The sequence below is a fragment of the Taurulus bubalis genome, assembly GCF_910589615.1.
Source record: "Taurulus bubalis genome assembly, chromosome: 19".
Taxonomy (NCBI): Eukaryota; Metazoa; Chordata; class Actinopteri; order Perciformes; family Cottidae; genus Taurulus; species Taurulus bubalis.
In genome coordinates, this window is record NC_136607.1 from 15424730 (window position 1) to 15444718 (window position 19989).

Genomic DNA, 19989 nt, shown 5'->3' on the forward strand with positions numbered 1-19989 from the left:
ATTGGGGGTTGTGTATGAGGGCTAAGACAGAGCCTAGAGGTTAAAATACAGCAGTGTCAATATATAGGGGTTTGAAAGGGGAGCGGGAGAACGTATTGTACAGTAGTGATGAGCACAATGGCAGCCCACCTTGCCACGATGATTGGAGCATAAATGTTTTTGTAAGGAATTGGGAGACCAGCAGCCAGCCAGTATGCACTTTATAGTCGAAGCACTTGGTCGTTTTGTTTGGATGCCATATACAAGATATGTGGGATAATATAAGCAAAGCAACTAGAGGATCATTAACATATATCTAATTCACTTCAGTTTAAATACCACTGCTGTTTTTGAATGACAAATGCACAGGCTTTAGATTTCATCATTTCCGATTCTGTGTTTCCATGACTCGTGTTTTTGTTCTTAATGTATTCATTTTGATCTTTACTCTTTTTTTTGTGTGTGTGTGTGTGTGTGTGTGTGTGTGTGTGTGTGTGTGTGTGTGTGTGTGTGTGTGTGTGTGTGTGTGTGTGTGTATTTTCAGTCGGTCATTTCGGTTGGGTTCTTCACCTTCGGAAGAACATGGGGTTGCGCAGGCAGGCGGCTAGTCACCTGCAACACCCCAGGGGTCCTGCAGAGGTCTCCAGGCTGCTGTCGGTGTCTGAAGCCAGGGTCTGGTCGGTGGACATGGAGGAGATGTCGTTGATGGAGGAGGAGGGAGGGAGGCTCTCGCTGCTGTTCACGGCTGCACCTGTGCTAAGGGAATCAACAGCAGCAAGGGGTTACAACGTAAAAGAGTCCTGGCAAATATCATACTAGTATAAGAGATGGGTTGTAATTGCACAGAGAAATGTTGAAGCTGAGTTCGCTCAATGAGATTGACACATCAACAACATGAAGAACACCTGTGGGACATCACAATCACAGTGTGTCATGAAACAGGTAAGTAAGGTTTGGGTCCAATGGATTTCACAGGAAACATCGTCAAAGGCTGCAGCGTTTCAACAATCATTAAGGGCGCGCTTGTTTTACATGCCAGCTACTTGAGTCAGCATAAACCATTGTGAGGATTTTATCTTATACTGGCGTATAATGTAATGTTTTTTTTATTTTTATGCCATAAAGATGTGTTGGTATGACAACATTTATGGTTCACGCATCACTAAAGGTGTCTGCTGTGGCTGGGTCACCATTTTAATACAATCCCATTTCCTCATATCGATGAAAAGGTTTTGAGACTTCATTAAAGAACATACATGTGAAGCCGTTGTGAGGAAATTGTTCAAACCGACACTTGCTTTCTACAGAGGACATATACAGTACTGCTGGGGAACCGTACATCTGCTGTTTGTGTCTGTTCCCTGTGGGAGGTAATTGCTTAATGGAGGCCGGTGGGTACTTGAGCTGACCCAAAATAAAACAGAGAACAAAGCAGGATTAATGGCTGGCATTAACTACAGCTGTTACTTCACTTATAAGTTTACTTACATTAAACGCATCAGAAATATCTGTTAAAAGTCACCATTTGGGTGAAGCATGAATTAAAATCTTCATCATAAAGATGACTTTAACATAAGATTAATGAAGCTTAAAAATTATGAATTAATGAAGGTTAATCTTGGGAGACACTTGGGAGATTATCACTTTTGTTGTGTCACCACTAATAAAGCCCGAAGGCTTTCTCAATCTTACTGGACAGCCGCCTTCTGCACTCAGTGAACTCCGATGAATGGAACTGGCCTGATGATGTCTCTATAAATAATGATTACAGCATTAAAGATGTTAATACCATGGTTTGGTATTGTGTGAGACAGTTACCTCTCCTGCTGAGCAGATGCCATTGTCCCTGCAGGAGTTTGCTTCAATTTTGCTTTAATAGGTGTTTTTGTTTTTAATAGAGAATGCCTGCAGTCTTAACCCAACAATAAGCTATTGGTCAATGTGCTAAAATGACTCCACACTGCCTCCTTGTGGCAAACTATGAGAACAGCACTTTTTGTGTTTGGCGGTCCTGAGACAACAGCACAGTATAAAATGTCAGCTGCAGCTGAGGACTGAAATGTCCTGTGATGGACCCCAAAAGACCCAAATCTTAAATCATGGCATATTATACATTTACACATACATACTCATTAAAGTGCACACAGCATCTGCAATCAAATATATTAAGAGGCAATCTTTGCAACTACTGATTAGCTGTCGAACGATAATACCATTAAACAAATACACACAAACACTGAACGACATTTAACTTTAAAATAGGAGATGCAAAAGACAGAGACACATGGTCAACAACACGATGGGTTTCTCTATTTACAAGTGACTCCAGTGAGGTTATATTAAATTCACTTACAGAGCGATTAGGGTTATGCACTGAGAGTACCTGAAGGTGAAGGCTGTCCCTTCACAACGCCATTCTTCGTTCTCTCCTCAAAGTTCATCACCTCTTTGTAAATTAGTTCTGTTGGGGAACGAAGTAAAGGAGAGGAAGTTATTCAAATGTATAAAGTGTTAAAAAAGAACAGAATCTGTTGATGCATTAATAAGTAAGTCTCACCTTTCCATTCATCAATGGAGTGTTCTCTTTCATCCAGCTGCTTGTCGTAGATCTGAGGTGGAGGCTTAACGGGAGAGAGCAAACATCTTAGTAACGGTTTAGCTGATAACCCACACAACAAGATTATATGGCTGTTATCTCCAGGTGGAATATCCATACAAATACAAATACAAGTTTACATAACGATGCATCAAATTTAGCAAAAAGGAATTGTTGACAAATAAATTCAAAGATGGGAATGAATGAAAACCATTTCTGAACAATAGAAACACTTCCTGCTGTTACATTGTCACTTTAACATTTACTGTGCACACAAAGACATGCCGGGGTTACAAAGCAGGCACATGTGGATTGTGAAGGAAATAAACAGCTGTGCTGTATATAGCCGTCATCACATAAAATGCTGATTTACATGAAAACCAAATCATTGTTTGTCACATTTATCAAAATATTACAGAGAAATCTGCATTGAACTCCTGACTAACAGGGAGATAAGAGGACATCTGGTGGGTTGTCCAGCTAAAGTGCCGATGTCCTTCCCCCAAAGGGTTGTCCTTTTATCTAACAGGACACACATATGCTGCCAGTCAACCCTTGTGATCCTGCCCCAGACTCTGGCACCGTAATCTCTCTGCAGGCGACAGGACCACCCATAAACCTCTCTGACATGACCTTGCAGGGACAAATTCATGACTGCATTCAGCAGGTAAAGCAAGACAGAAGTAAGAGGTTTTCCTCATAAAGATATATATTAAAAAAATGCAGTTTGTATTCTATTCTCTAAACATGTTCATGAATAATGATTGGCAGTTCTGAACCAAATGTGTCTCCTTTAATATTCTCCCTTTTGTCTTCATCAACAAAAGTCCCATTCGATTTGATGTCGGGCGGTTGTTATTTACCATGGATATTTGGATGAGATCTCTGGCCTTCATCAGCATGTTGGACATTGGAGAAAGGGAAAACAGCAGAAAACGTGTCAGCCATATTATACAAACTCACATCAACTCTAACAACAACATCATCATCATCATTGAAAACCGCCAACAGCTAAACAACTTATACACATGTACAATCCTGAAATCCTCTAACGATGAACTACAATGGAGGTGTGACACGTGGCGTCTTTACAAAAGCTACTATAAACCAGCAGGATGTTTAACGCTGCAATGCATCAGCTGGTCATGCACTCATTAGTATATTGCTGCAAGTAGTGGTGTCTGTGCAACTGTATTGTGCTGCAGATGGCTTTTTTTTTCCCAGTCTCACTGTCACCTCATACTAATGAGGCACTGATGAAGAGATTGGACTTAAACCAGAAACACCACCACTTTTATATTACAAAACCGAAGTCGCTCTTTTACAAATAGCAGCAAAATGAGCAGTCTTTATATTACGAGCTGTAAATCAATGATTATTTGCTGAACAGAAAAAACTCTTCAAGTTCAGGTATAAAATGTAGAACCATGAGTGAGAAAAAAAGGACAAATGAGATGTGAACCAAAATGTTTAAACACCATCATAAATGCACTGTGGCAGCAATTAACACTGATCCAGAACAGACTGTGGTTTAAACTTCAGTAGTAGTTGTAAACTAAAAAACAATCCTAAAATAAGGGGAGTCATAATCATTATTTTTTTGTTCGTCAACGCATATCGGTTGTTGACCAATCAAAGACAGAGAGGAGAGGATTGAGCTGAGGATGGGAATAGACATTTCCACCAAAGGCTTACTTACCGGGTCCACCTCAGCTGGATCGTACCACACGTTGATGTAGGGGTGCTGTAAGGCGTCGTCCACCGATATCCGTTTGGAGGGATCGATGATCAGCATCTTAGACAGCAGGTCTCTGGCCTGGCTAGCTGTGGTTTGAAGAAGAAAAAACATGTGGGTTTTAATAACGAGGCAAAAAAATATTCCTCGATGCTAATAATATGCCGAAAGGAAATTGGAACACAATGAGGCAGAAAGGGAGGAAGAGAGAAAGAGAGAGAAGAGAGAGAGAAATGTCAGGGATTAAAGAGAATAGTAAACAACTGCAGCTTGTCAAAGTAAACCAGAATCTCACAAATCCTCAATCTCATGGGGGTTAGCAAATAAACCCACACTTTTTACAAAGTAAGAGCTTTGGAAAAGAGTATTTAGTGCAAAGCTGAGAGTATGTATGTACTGGGACTCTCACTGAAATTCAAGATACTGGCTTGTTCCATGTATATATATATATATATACTGTTTATTTCTAATTAATGCAAAATGTACTGATGCTACTTGTTACAGGCCGATAATAATGTAAAGATATGTATGGAATCCCCTGATCCTACTGGTGTCTTTCTAAATGTAGTGTTATACGGGCATCAGTATGCAGAATGCACAGTATATTCTTGAATGCCGCTCAAGCCTTCTTGGACTGAACTGAAATTGAGAACCCTTAAACCACACACCACCTCTCTCCTACACACACTGACCCCTTTATAAATAGCTCTACGGCAGCAAAGGGTCCGAAGAAGCCGAGCAGACAGACAGATGAGCCGGGCGCAACCGCTGCACTTCTCCTCAGCAACAGCACGTCAATAACACACGGATGGTACATTTGCAAAACGACTCCTCTATGGCTCTCCTTCCACCTTTCCTTATTTCATATATCTCCCCTCTATCTATCTTGAGGACCGTTGGCCTGTCTCTTCCTCATACAGTTCAGAATAACCAAAGCCCAAAGGATGTCTGTCTCAGTTTCTACCTACAAACCTACAAAACATACAAAACAGCAGCAGTTCATCTCTCTCTCTCTCTCTCTCTCTCTCTCTCTCTCTCTCTCTCTCTCTCTCTCTCTCTCTCTCTCTCTCTCTCTGCATTTCCTTTGACACTGTCACTCCAGCGGGGAGCAGCCAGCATACAAAAGTGATTCATAAGAACTCTACCAGACAGGAGCTTTGATGTAGGAGCAGGATAACAGAAAAAAAGCATATTTTGCTATATCTCAATGGAAGGAATTTCCACTTTTTAAAATGCTGCGAGGAGAGGTGGCTCTTCTCAACTGAGACCGAAAAAATAATGATGTCTTGGTTAATCCTCTGCATAAGAACAGATTGAATTCACAGAGGGCCACAGAATGGGGTTCATTTAATGTGGAGGCCCGAAGGCAAAATGTAAAATACTTTTTTTTAGGTAAAAATGTAATTCCAGAAATATATTTTATATATATATATATATATTCATGTGTGTGTGTGTGTGTGTGTGTGTGTGTGTGTGTGTGTGTGTGTGTGTGTGTGTGATATATACTAAGATTCTACAGCCCAGCTCCTCTGTGAGGCAGAGTAGTGTGTTAAGTTAAATGCTATTTTATTTGCTTATTTGCACTCGTACAGCTGATGAGAAATAATTCATTTTGCAGGTATTTGGTATATTTGGTATATTTTAAAATTTTTAACCGATTTGCTAAGTTAAAAATAAAGGTATAATATCCTGATGGAGACACGGAGGTATGTTATAAATGTCTTACTTCTGTAGTTAAGAAAGATGTTTGTCCCAAGAAATCCTGAGTGATATTGCGACGTAGGTTATTACCTATTTTGTGAGATCCTCCCTGAAATACTGCAGAGCTCTACATTACAGAATCAAATTGTCAACCAATCTCATTGCAATCTAATTAAATATCAGCTCAAGTTCTCACCTTTAAGTTTGTTGTGCTCAGAGTCAGCAGGGAAAAGGCAGTCGGGGAAGAGCTTGGGAAAGGTGAGACCCGCGTACTTTGGCCGGTTCTCGACGTAGTTCCTCACTGTGGGCTGAAGCTTCTTCATGAACTCTGGTAAGGGCGTGCCCAGCTGCTCAATCACCTTGTTCCACTGGTCGATATCTGGTGTGGTGGGTCAGGATTAAGGGAAACACACATGGGATACACAGCATCCTTATGCCTCAGTGTCCACTCAGGCATTACTCCCACATAATACTGTTGTTTGTATATTCAGGACAAACATTGTTGTCTTTTGATTTATTCATAAAAGGTTGGATTGAGGATAATAGAGGTTGTGAGACCAAATTAAATAAATCATATTTCAATAAATAAATAAAGAATTGGGTTTGTTACACACATTCAGCAAAGACACAAACAACTGGGCTGCTAAAAAAAGTAGCTAGCTCTTATTTCTGATGTTAAACAGATGAGTCAACCCAAAACATGCATCCATGGGAAATAACAAAAGGTTGACGTTTGTCTCATTAAGTGAACTCAAAAAACACAGTTTTGTTGAAATTATTACTTTCTTGGGAACCTAATAGATCTCCAGTGATCTCTTGTTCCATACAACACGTTCATTTAGTATCTGCTTAAAATAGATGAAGTACCTCCTGTATACTCATTGGGTCATAAAAGAACAGACCGACCAAAGAACCTCCTGGCGAGAATGCAAGCATGTTTATAATTAACAAGAGACGTGTTATGTTATGTTTTTGTGCATGCATGGTTGTATTTTTGTGGATGCATGGTTGTGGGGTGTGTCAGCTTGTGCTTCCCCTCCTTGTTGGCAATGACTGCTTCCTCTCTTCATCATCCACACACTGCAAATGCCCCCCATCCCCACCCCCCTCCCCGTGTTCTCACAGAGGGTGCCAGTGGAGCTGCCAGGGCCACCAGAGATCCCCGTTACTTCATCTTGCTGGAACGCTGCACACTTCCACCTCCTTTTTGTCTCCGTTGCACATTGGCCTCGATCCACCTATTGCTCGGAGAGGCAATTTTTTTTTTCTCATCCACTAAAGGTTCTTTTCCATGGCTCTTTAGCAAGTTGTTGGTTTCACTCAGACAGCTCGGGGGTGTCAGTGCCAACTGTGTTTGGAGTTATTCGGGTCTTGATTCACCATGCACCTGAACGCAACTTGCCCTCTAGAAAAAAGCCCATGGGGGTTTCTTCAATATTCAGGTTTACAGAGTGAGAGACGGGCGGAAGGTCAGAAGGATACGGTCAGTCCCAGGGAACAGCACTGTCCCTCTTATCACCTCTCCAAAGATGCAGCCGACTGACCACATGTCCACTGGGGTCAAACACACAGGCGCGCACACACACACACACACACACAAACACACTCGCATTATAAATCACTCTTCTAGCTCCTAAATAAAGTACATATAAGTACAGATAACATGCTAAAAATCAATGTTAAAAAATATTTTTATACTGCAGACCTCGTGTCTGACCCTCAGGTCTATGGGTCAAGGGGGGGAAGAATAGGGTCCCAATATGTCACATGAGTCACTTCCTTTATGGTCCCTTTATACATTTTTTTCTTTCATTACTGCTCTGATTTATTAATTTCACCCTCAGTGGGTCGAGTGTGGAGGCCAACAGTCCTCTGCAGCTTCATCGTTCTGTATTTGCTAAGTCACTTCTACCTGTGGGTGATCCAATCAAATGTGTGAAATTCAATTTGAATCCTTCTCATTCATTACTAATTATATTTCACAATCTCCGTGTTACTGAGAAATACACCCCAATACTGAAACTATATTGAAGACCCTCTAACTTTCACTTCGCTGATACTTGGCACAAAATAAAATAAAAAATGAGTAATGCATTCAAAAAATGAACTAATACCGTGTTACTTCGACACCATGACAATATGCATCTTATAGCTGTGCATTTTACCTGTCATGACTACATTTATGCAACGCGTGATCCAAACCCTAAATAATAATCCAGTATCCTTGCCGTCACTCCATGGCCACGTATTTAACACACTGTTGTACTAAATGGGAATCGAACCCCCCGTCGCCCTGAGGCTCACTGCGCTGAGACCCGTGCAGACAGACTGCTCTTCTACATCATTTGACAGACACTCATGAAGGTGCAGATAACTTCAGCCGGGTCAATACTTCAGGTCGGAAAGTAAATTGAGAATAGCAACGACAGGGTACCAGTCAAGAAACTGATCTGTTAGCAGAAGATTAATAAAAGTGTGCATGACTACATTTCATTGATCTACAGTAAGAAAGGAATGAGGGTTAGGCGATAAGAGTTTCAGGTCGCTGTGAGAGCAGAGAGAGAGGGGGAGAGATAGTGCCGAGCTCATTGCAGGGGGTTTCTACTTCTCCAGAGCATTAATCTTTCAGGGACTGCATGTTCAGGGATGGAGAGACCACAGTAATAGACACACGGTTTATCTCGAACAACTTACAGTCCATTCATAACTTCAAAGAAAGAGGCTGCTGGTTTTCTGTATTTATGTTGTCAACAAATCCCATGAAAATACATGGGAAAATAAAAAAATCTATATAACTGATTTTAGCCTTGCATCATCCTTAAACTTCCCCATCATGGCAGCTGGCAATTTTTGAACGCCTTTCACATTTAAACTTTGTGAGTTCAATTACGCTGCTACACAAGCTCAAAATGAATACATAAATCCTTCATTATTAATTCACTGAATGCTTAATAACTCTGCCTGACTCACATATGTGGGAACCCAGATGGCAAGAGGGGCGTCACCTTTGAACACGTGCGCAAACTCAGCATCGGGGACTATTTATCCAAATCTGAACAGATTCATCTTGGAGATGCAGTTCCAGCCCCCTCACTGCAGGAGAACACACCGGGTAGCCCTCACAGAAACACTCCAAACGGCCCACTAGAGAGAAGACTCCCTCTTGCCGAAATATGAGAAATATGAGACTGAGTGAAGCTTAAGATTCATACATGCTGGCTTGAGCGCATGAGTGCACACTGATTATTGTATGATGTTATTGCAGGTTGATTAAAAAGTGTTAAAAGAGGACATGTGCTATAAAGACAGCCAGATGTGAGCGTGGTTTAGTTCACCTCCGTTACACACAGAGAACATTAGGCCAGGTACAGAATAGTCTTTAACGTAAATGTAGCTAAGAAATGGAAAATTATGGTACCAAAGTATTACCGTATGAATTAAACATTTACATTCTTTACAGGAATAATGGACGACATGCCTGCAGCTACTATTACATTAATTCCAAACACTCTGAGCACTTGACTCTCAGAGTGTTTCCAAAGGCAGTAATCCATCTTGAGTCAGACACTTGAAACCCAACATGGCTGGTCGTATTTAAAACAAAAGAATGATTGATTTTTAAATTCATTCTGCATTATATAACAGCAGACACAGACCCGTGAACAAAAATAGTGTTACCATCAGATAACAAGGATACAGTCCCGCCCAGGGAAGAGGATTTTGTGGCGCACCATTTCTCCCATAATGCACCCCACCGACCATAAATCCACTGCACGCGCAGAGGTGACAGAAAGATGAAGGGGGAGCAGAAGAAAAGAGAGGAAGGCAACGGTTAGTGTTAGACACATCAAGCTTTCTGGGAGAAGCAACGCTGATTAGCTGTCATTGGGCGAGGGAGAATTAATTAGTGAGGAGCGTGCGACATAGAGATAAACTTGAATGCAATAGATACAGGCAGAGAGCAGAAGATGAGCAGAAGCAGAGGACTAACTAGCGGCAGGAAATTCAAAAGCCTTGGAGACTACAGGCTTCTACGTGGGAGGAATATGGGCTAATGAGTCATAGCTTAGGCTGGCATTCAATCACAAGTCTGACGTTCTGGGGGCTTCTAATCAGTGACTCATTCCGCCAACACTTCAATTCACTTTAGTTCATTTGCAAAGACACCTGATGTGTTTGGAAGTTTCACAGTTGTTGTTGTTGCCAATTGGGATCATTATTAGAAAACACTTTTATTGATCATTAGTCCCCATGAAAAGTCAAATAATTATAAATGTTTTCTACAGCTGTTTGTTCTACTGAAGGTAATTCACTTGTGGGAAAATCAGTTGCATACAGCTCACATAGACATACTGCTACTGTCGTGTAATTTCCCACTTAAAATGACTTTGGAACACAACTGCTTCAAACGTTGTTGATTACAGGTAGATGTTGGCTCCCAAAGTTGTTTTAAATGACTGTGGCAAAGTGAATGTGATACTTGTTGTTTAACAAAGAGAGCAAACAATAGAATCACTCCAGTGTTATTGTACTTTAAATATGTCTGAATTTGATCCATGCGAGCTCAAACCCACTCAGTTATGATGCATTCTCACCATTCTCTTTGTACCCCATGCCGAGGATAACCTCTGGGGCTCTGTAGTATCTAGTCACCACATAAGGGGTCATCATGAAGCTGGTGCCTGCGGTCCTGGCCAATCCGAAGTCCAGGATCTTCAGGGTGCAGTCTGACTTCACCACTATATTGCTTGGTTTGAGGTCCTGAAGATGGGGGAAAACTAGCGTGAAGAAACTTTATATTTTGGTCACAAACCCCTTTTTTCAATGATTTATGGTATCTTACATATTTAGCAATGTAGCATGAACATTGCTTCTGGGCAAAAACAAAACGACCTGCTTGTGTTAGTTAAATTTTAATCATAACTGCCTGAAACAGTTAATAGTGAAACTGGAGGCAATGATTTGGGAGTACTCAGCTTTATAATTTTTTTTTATAGTAATATTTAGATTTTTCTCCCAATCTGGAATTGCCATTTCCCCAATGCGCTTAACCACTGATGACGTCGTTCCCTTTGTGTAGGTGACCTGACCAACCAGTCAAATCTCCTGTTGCATTAATACGGGCATGATCCCTCACAGGCTTCCCGCCCTGAGAACACTGCCAGATGTGTTTGCCGGGACACCCGGTGAAGCCCGAAGCACCAGGGATTCAAATGTTTCCTCTGTGCCTTTGATTTCCAATTGGGTAACCGAGGTGACACATTGTACGGCTACTGATGTTTGACTACAAATTGCTGTCCCACACAAAAAAACACAACCCAAAGCGAATTCAGTAGCTACACAAGAAAACGTTAAGGTTTTGCTTTCCTACCCTGTGAATAATGCCGGCTGAGTGCAGATGCTTGATACCACACAGCATCTGGTAGAGCAGGTAGGACATTCTCTCGTGGTCAAGCTCCATCTGAATCACCTGGCACAGGTTGGCATCCATCAGCTCCATCACTAGGTACCTGAGAACAGTTTTTATATATACTTATGAATGGTTGAAAGACGAGTTACACGCACATAATACATTGTTAAATCAGTCCCCCTCTTTTCATTTGGGATATCATTTAAATGAAAACAAGTTTTTTTTTCGCCTGTTACATGAGCAAAATTAATATATTTCACGGAAATGTAATTATGCAAAGAATACAATACTCACACATCCTGGAAGTCCTCTAATGATTTCTGTTGTGTGAAGACATTTAATAAACTGATAATCTGAAAGAGAGAAGAGCATGGAGAGGATCAACACATGGCAGTGATGCTGCAGAACGCTGCAGAAACAGAAGTGAGTTGGAACAAAAGAGCGGGGATAGATGTGAAGGAGAGGAAAAAGAGACGGAGGAGAAGAAAAGAGGTCAAACATGAGGCACTGGAGATTACATTTGTGCCTTGAAGTGCTCTCTGTTTCACTCTCCTGCCACTTCGGTACATTTCTGGAGGCATCGAATTTAGCACAGTCACAACGTCGCAGTCGTCTCAGTTGTGGAACGAAGGGATTTATTGAGAACCAAAAATAGACACCGACTGGGGGTATGGCTTGAAACTGCGCTACATTCTGACAATGAACACATTTTCATTATTCCTATTTCCTGTTTCCCCCTCAGCTGAATCACTTACATTTTTGTGATTGACACATTTCATTAGCACCAACTCCCGGTATGCCCTCTTGGCATGGGTCTGGTTCTGGAAGGGTCTGCTCAGTTTCTTGATGGCCACATTTCTGTCCAGGACAGCATCATAGCCAGCACTGTAGAAGGAACAAAACAAAAAAAGACATTTTCCTTTATTATTTATGGATGGATGAATCACTTCGCAAGATGCTGTGACGATCCAGCCTGAATGGAATCGGTCACAAAAACAAAATGATTCTTTTTCACATCTTCAAGAAAACAAAGACATGAAAATAGATGACAGATAGCTTCATCTGGAAAACATTTGTTTTCCTCCAGCAACAAAGAAACTTAATTTAACGTGGCTGTTGGGAGGAATATAGCATCCGCTTTTTTTTCAACGATTAAAGAAATTAATAGGATCCATAGACATTTTACAGAGTCGGGCTAGCTGCTCGCAGCTACACTTAGCGTCAGTGGCTTCATATTTAATGGTTAAGAAAACAGAGTAGTATTGGTAATAATTTTTCATAAAACCACTAAAGCAATTTTTATACTTCAGTAGATATATAGCTTGAAGGCAGATATATTGACATTTAAACACCACCAGGCTAGCTGTTTTGCTCTGTTTTCAGCCTTTGTGCTAAGCTAAGATAGCGGCTCCTGGCAGTAGCTTCATATTAATGTGCAGACATGAAGGCGGCATTAATCTCCTCATCACCAAGAAAGCAAACTTCCCAGAATTTGTAACTATTCCTTTAACTCCACATCCAGATGCTACAGCCTGCTTTAAATGCTGACTGTTGCTGTATTATAAACAACAATACTGTATTATAAACAATACATAATGTAATGCAGTGAGAAAGAGGGAATAGTGTTAGCTATAAATTCCTGGTTTATTTGATCCACATGGTGGCTCAACCAATATTACAAGCCATTACAGCAAAGTGAGTTCTCTGCTGACTGAACACAAACCCAACCTCTGAGATCCTTTGGGACTTTGCCATTTTGTGTAGATTTATGTTTGTTTCCTATATGAAAAGCACCGCAGTACCTAGACGAGCTGCATTTCTCAGCTATATCTTAGACTGCGGCCTTTCTGATGAATTCTCCCTAAAAGATGCTACAAATTAAGTTCCAATGCTGTACGCAGTCCTAGTCATAAGACACTGTGTGTGGGTTTGTGGATGGCTGGGTGGGATACAACTGTGGTTCGTCATGTCTCTGGAGACTGCAGACCAGGGATAGTGTGACCATGGAAACAGTGGAGCCTTCATAAAAGCATTGATCCACTAGGGATTTGAGCCTGTCATCACTTTTCTGGCTGAGTGAAAGATGATGTCATGACCAGCTAAACTACTTAAAGCCTTCATCCCTCTTAAGACGCTTCTGAAAGCTCATCGTGACCGAGCGCACAAGTCAGAAGGGCAGAGATGTGCACAGATTGGTGATGTTTGTGGGCGCCAACATTGGCAGAGTGAGTCTGAGCTGGGCGAGTGATACAAGTGTTTACTCTTCATCATGTTCTCAGCCAGAAGTGTCTGATTGCATAAGAATGGCAGAATGCACACTTACTGTACTTAATGTTGATAATCTTTTGGGTAACTCCCTGCTTGTATGTATATTGTGATTTCTATACAAGCTGTTGTGAGCGCATGTATAACTCTGGCACTGTCTTTAAAAGTGGCAATAGATTCCGTACAGGCTGCAAGGTAAACTTAACTTGACATCTTTACCCTCTCTTAAAATTATACGGCTCCTGGCAGTAGCTTCATATTAATGTGCAGACATGAAGGCGGCATTGACCTCCTCATCTTACTTTCAGTAAGAAAGCAAACTTCCCATAATGTTGTTAAAAAGATGATTTCTCCCATTTCCAATCATTAGTACAAAATATCCATTGATGTGATTGAAATGTAATACACATTATTTATGTTGCTGTATTATAAACAACAATACATAGTCTAATACAGTGAAATAAAGTGGATAGAGTTAGTTATAAGTTCCTGGTTTATTTGATCCACATAGTGGCTTAATCCATTTTACAGGTCATTACAGCAAAGTGTGTTGCTCTTTGTGTAGATTTATGTTTGTTTCCTCTGAAAAGCACAGCAGTACCTAGACGAGAATAGGCCGCCATGAAGATGCCATACGCATCGTTTCATATTATTTTAAAACCGGCTGTGTTTCTAGTTGTTTTAGCCTGTAGGTTTTTGTCTTTTGGTATGTTTTTCATTGCAATTGTATCTGTCCCGGTTTGTACTTTTTAGCAAAGCTTTTACTCGCTGCCCATCTTGACCAGGATTCCCTGGCAGAAGAGATATTGTATCTCAATGGGACTTCTGGTTAAATAAAAGATGAATAAAATAACTGAAGGTTGAAAATAATTCAACTGTCTGTGCAAAATCAGACAGATGTTAGATTAAATGATGTCATCCAATTGGGGATTATGCTGATAATAATGCACAGTATGCACATCACTCTAATCATTTGATCATCACATTATATCACAATAATTCCTTCGACATAAATACACGTCACAGTCTCATGGCACGTTGTTGGTTAACATTGAAATTAAACTATTTCCATAGTGTGTCCCGTTTGATCTCTATAATCAGTGGAATATTACATCAGTCTTTGGGGTTTCGTGTGGTTTGATCGTGGTAATACCATCACCAGATGACACCAGATGACAGCTGTATAGGCCGAGCCAAGCAGCGCACAGCAGAGCAGGTTAAATTAGATTTGCACTGTCTCTCTGCCATCCATCTTTACAATATCCCTCAAATGGGCACAATCCCAGCATTGCAGTTACAGCCTGCCCAAGCTCCTTTGCAAATGCACAAAATTGCTTTGGAGCGGAAGGAGAGAAGGACTGAGGGCATGGGAAGCAAAGGAAGGACAATGAAAGAGGGCGAATGGAGGGCAAGGGGGTTTGGAGTGTTGAGAGCCAGTGAGTCTTTAAACGCTATATAAGAAACGTAGGTATAAAACATGTCAACTTGGCTCATCCCAGAAGGTTCTGAGGCAGCTATATCTCCACAGTGACACTGCATTAACATAAATGTAACTTATAGATCGGTTTGGTCATTTGACAAAGACTGTAAGATGCATTCCTTTAAGTGGAGCCTTGGCTGCATTCTGACAGGGCAGGCGTGAGATGAATTACAATTTATATGAGCTCTATCTCTGCAATCCGGATTAAGGATTCACGTAAGTGTCCATCCTGTTAGACCCTTGCTGTCCACACATTCATATTCTATAACAACGGATACAGTAAGTCATCAGCGCATAGCACTGGAGAGCCGATAGTGAATCCAAATATCAAAAGCAAACCTGCCCCCAACATTTATGATTAAATCATGCCAGAATGATCAACCGTATTCCTCTATTAAATATAGTGATTGTGAAAATTATCTTTATTTTTACAATATTTTCAATATTTTTCGAACTTTTCTTTGAACACTGCTGGCACTTTCTTTGCTTTTTTTTATAAACTTTTGCTTTAATTCTCTTGTTGTCTTATCTATTATTTACCCCTCTAGCCTTTTAAATTCGACCGTAAAATAAATATCACAAGTCTATTTATCAGAAGAAACAGGTGCGCTTCTCAGTTGGCCGCTCTGCTTCAAAAAGGTCCATCAAGTCATTCAATCAGTCAATTCAAATTCATCAAAACGACCAAGACATGAAAAGATTCTTTTGATGTTTTTTTACCACCGGAATGATGACATTTTCCTGAATAACTTTTTGTTCATTTTCTTTTTTTTTAACCATGGCAATCAGTATATTTACAGTAGTATTTGAAGATGTTGACATAGTTTAGAATACAAGTATTTTGTGCCTGATCACAATCTAAAATATTCCTGCTCCTCTTCATCAGAAAAACATAAATTATTATGATATATTTGCCCTCTTAAAGGAACTACCACCTGTTTGCAAATACAGGATTAAAACCAAAAGTATGAAAAAAAAAGATCCATCAAAGAAATGAAACACTTCTAAATTCACAAGCTTTATGTTGAGCTGATTCATTCTCTTTTACTTTGCACATCACAACATTTCTTCAAAGATGAGTCACCTGGCTGCATGCTGTCAGGTGGTATGATTGTCAAGCATAACGGAGGCATCAGGTTCTCAGGAGAACTGAAACATAACTTTCACGACTGCCAAATGAATCATGGAAACTTTATAACATTTTCTAAAATTACCTTTTGCTGCCCTTCACTAAGAAAATGGTGAAAACAATAAGCAGACCTTCTCCTGCCTTAATAATCTCCCACAGCAATAAACTACAAGACAATTAGTTAAAACACTAACAACTAAATGAGATAATCACACATTAAATATTACATTAAAAAAACAGATCAAATAGCGTGATATGATGTAAAACAGGACATAAAAGAGACGCACTGTTGAGCACTTACCAGACAATTCCCTGAGCTCCAGAGCCAATGGGCTTTAAATTCTGGTAACGTTTTAAAACTGTGAAAGTGGAGTCTCCCACTTCCACACTGTAGAACTGGTTGTCCACTTTGCTTTTACTCATGTTGTAATGTTTGGCGATATATGACACATCCACTTGTTTTCCAAAACCCTGCATGGAGCAAAAGCAACAGAGAGATTATGTTAGTGATGCTTAAAGTAAAGTGAAGTGTAAAGTGTGTTTACTTACCTGGCAAGTAGTAAAACATCAATCAATTGACACAATAACAGTAAAAGGTACATTTGTACATTTTATGTTATTAAATTGTTTTTTTTAAATCATCTACCATGAATAAAAAAGCTACAGTAGCAAAGTGTGTGTCAGGGGGATAACAGGTAAAACTGGAGAGGTAGCAAATACAGGACAGGACATCCAGTACAGTTGAGTTTTCCATGCAGGAATGACAACTCTGCCATTCATGTCTTTATATTCACTGGACAAATGACTCTATTCTTTTATGAATGCGCACACAATAATGATCGGGCTATAATCACTTCGGCAGAGCAGTCGAACAAATGGTGCAAAAATACCAGCTAATTACAGACGGGGTAATTACAACAGCTCACCCATCAAACAAAGCTGTGTGGATCACTGAGGGTCACGAGTTTGAAATCACTTCCCACAGACGCCATGGAAAATTAATATATGTGATGTAATACATTTAAATTCACCATGGCTGGCAAGTCAGTCAAAGCTATGATCCGATTAATACAACAAAGTGGACTGCAGTCCAGATAAAGTGGCTATCACACATCAAGCTAACACACGCAAAGCGCCTAATTTGAGCTACGGCGGAATAGCCTGTAGCAAACCACGCAGTGCTCTCACACGCAGACTTGTGCTGCAGACTGCACCGTTTATGAAATCGCATCCCCACAGGGGTTCTGTTTGTACACTGTCACAACGCAATAGGAGACGAGCGATTAGGCTTCAGCGCCGTTCTGTCTTTAGTTGGGATCTCAGTGTTGGTGCATGAGATTTATTATCAACAAAAGGCTAGACACACTGAAAAGATATATTTACACTTGAGCTCCTAATCACAAGTGGAAACCATCTTGAGCTTCACGCTAACAGGAGTATACTTTATTCTTAAATAAATGTTGCTAATTTAATCACTCCAACCTGTGCAATATAAATACACTGTAGAAAATAGTTGTTCTGCCTGTATATGTACGCTATTCAGTTATTGTAGATCCTGTACTGTTTTTTATTACTTTATTATTATTTATATTACTTGCTTTTTTATTTTTTTATTTGTGTGCACTTTACCCCTTTGCTGCTGTAATCCTGTTAATTTCCCCACTGCTGGACTCATAAAGGATTATCTTATCGTATCTTATCTTAATATTTGACTCAAACTGTTCTTGAATTATCTCACTTTTGACACAGAGAAACACAACAATACCACAACATATAGGTCAATGAAGGGGAAATGGAAGTGAATGGTACTGTACCTTTTTTTACCTGTAAGGAACACACACCTGACAAAACGCTATCTTCACATCCAGGATTGGTTGGCTGCAGTTATATAGGAAATGTCTGCTCATAAATACCTGCAAGACACAAACAGAGGAGAGACGGTATTAGCATGTGCACGATGATGGAACAGCTGTTTGGGTTCCTGTACTTCCATCTTTCCTGGTGTGGGATTACATTTGCCGCTGTGTTCGCTCTACTCTGTCCTCATCATTCTCAATAAAAGTGAGAAAACCAACATGTCGCCACAGCCCACTGCTCTAGAGTAGACTAATATAATCAATTCTTCATCAGAGTACAATATAGCATGGCTACCTTGACCCCAATGTCTTTGTGTTTCAAGATGCTGGTGTGACGTGACAAAAGACCTTGAGGGGTGAAAAACAATATGGTAATGTTTGTTGATGACTTGCTGGGAAACAAGTACTCCCCTTTATCTGCAATACGCCTGATATCATAGCATCATGTAATTACTCTCCATATTAATGCTTCATGCTAAGCTAAGCTAACCAGCTGCTGGCTGTACCTTTGTGTTTAGCATACAAACATAAAAGTGGTCTTGATCCTCTCAGAAGCTTTTTTAAAAGAATGTTCAGCTTCTCCTTTAAAAAACTGAAAGCTGTATCCTTTTGAAATAATACATACATGTCCTGCGTGTCTATTGATTATTAAGTAATTCAATCTGTGACTTGTGAGTTGTGCAGCCGCATACATTTGTGAGTGATTTCAGTCTTAGTAATACATTAGATATACATATAAAAATATCGACAATCTACCAAAATAACACACATTTCTTCCTCTTCGACATTGTATCCACATACAGTTTCACAGGGTTACATTTAATACCGCTATCATACAAGAAGCCGTTTAAAAAGAATGTGCTATCAGGCATTGTATTTGTATAAAGTAGTGTTATAAGGTTTTGCAAAACTGGGAAGAGGCTTTCACTGTGAAGGAGCAGCTAATGGGTCAATTTGGTTTAAATGTAGATTTTCACATTTTTGCAGAGCTTTCTTTTGTTGGGTCATCAGGTCAAAAGATTGCAAGACAGGAATAAAGAGGAAAGGGAGCTCTGCACAACAGTGGCGCCCACATGAGGCAGCAGCAACATATCCTGCGGCTTTCACCCGCAGTGACTCTGCTTCAAGGGTTTTAAAAGGTAATGAAACCCCCAATGGGCTGATGATCATGTCTGAATGAATTGGTATATGATGTTCATGAAAATAATAGGTAAGACATTTTTGCTGGCCGAGCGAGTGTCGTCATGTGGTCATAAAACAGCGACAAATGTTCCCCAAATCTAGAATAGCAGTTGAAAGGATGTGGCTTTGCAATTTTGCTCTCGGGAGGTGAATTTAGGACTTTCTGGACACAAATGTATCACTTAGCTCCACCAGTCCTCTAATAATGTCACGGCTTTAGTGTCTCTGCTAAATCCAAAGGGAGCAGGGCGGCATTAAAAAAGAGATGTGGGACATAAAGGCGTGAGATTTCTGGTTTGGCCTATTTAGCCAGACCTTTTACTTTCTACTTTTTGCAGTGTCAAAGTGCAGTGATGGCTGACACTGCTGCATTTTGCCATTGGGTGTGCTGCGTTTGTGTGAGCTATATGTTGAGCAATTTGAAGAGTGGGCCTGTATTACCAGAAGAACTAGAATAATCAGACAACGACTGAAATAAGAATGAAGGAAAAAAAGAACAAAATAAAAACATGAGCAGGAGACACAAGGGATAAATAATACAGAAGGGTTCAGTTATGAGGAAAGAGGGCTTATAGATATGATTTGTGTGCGCCCTCACATCATGTACAATCCCTCCAGTCACTGTTGTAATTTCACATCACAGCTGTGTGTTTGAC

At 40.3% G+C, this 19989-nt stretch overlaps 1 protein-coding gene across 11 annotated transcripts; it reads right to left on the reverse strand.

Moving 5' to 3' along the window:
• Positions 1–587: 587 nt before the first annotated feature.
• mapk10 (mitogen-activated protein kinase 10) lies at positions 588–18205 on the reverse strand (the record flags this gene model as incomplete). Of its 11 annotated transcripts, XM_079234798.1 has the most annotated exons (13): positions 588–730; positions 2363–2440; positions 2537–2600; positions 3439–3465; positions 4275–4399; positions 6208–6390; positions 9709–9780; positions 10607–10772; positions 11383–11521; positions 11716–11774; positions 12177–12306; positions 16597–16766; positions 18137–18202. In XM_079234798.1, the coding sequence occupies 13 exons, from the start codon at positions 18200–18202 to the stop codon at positions 588–590; spliced, it is 1422 nt and encodes a 473-aa protein (XP_079090924.1). The 11 variants fall into 11 exon arrangements, with proteins under 11 accessions (XP_079090924.1, XP_079090925.1, XP_079090916.1 ...); XM_079234799.1 differs by lacking the exon at positions 3439–3465 and having other exon boundaries at positions 4260–4399; positions 18137–18205; XM_079234790.1 differs by lacking the exons at positions 3439–3465; positions 9709–9780 and adding an exon at positions 7494–7565 and having other exon boundaries at positions 4260–4399.
• Positions 18206–19989: the final 1784 nt, after the last annotated feature.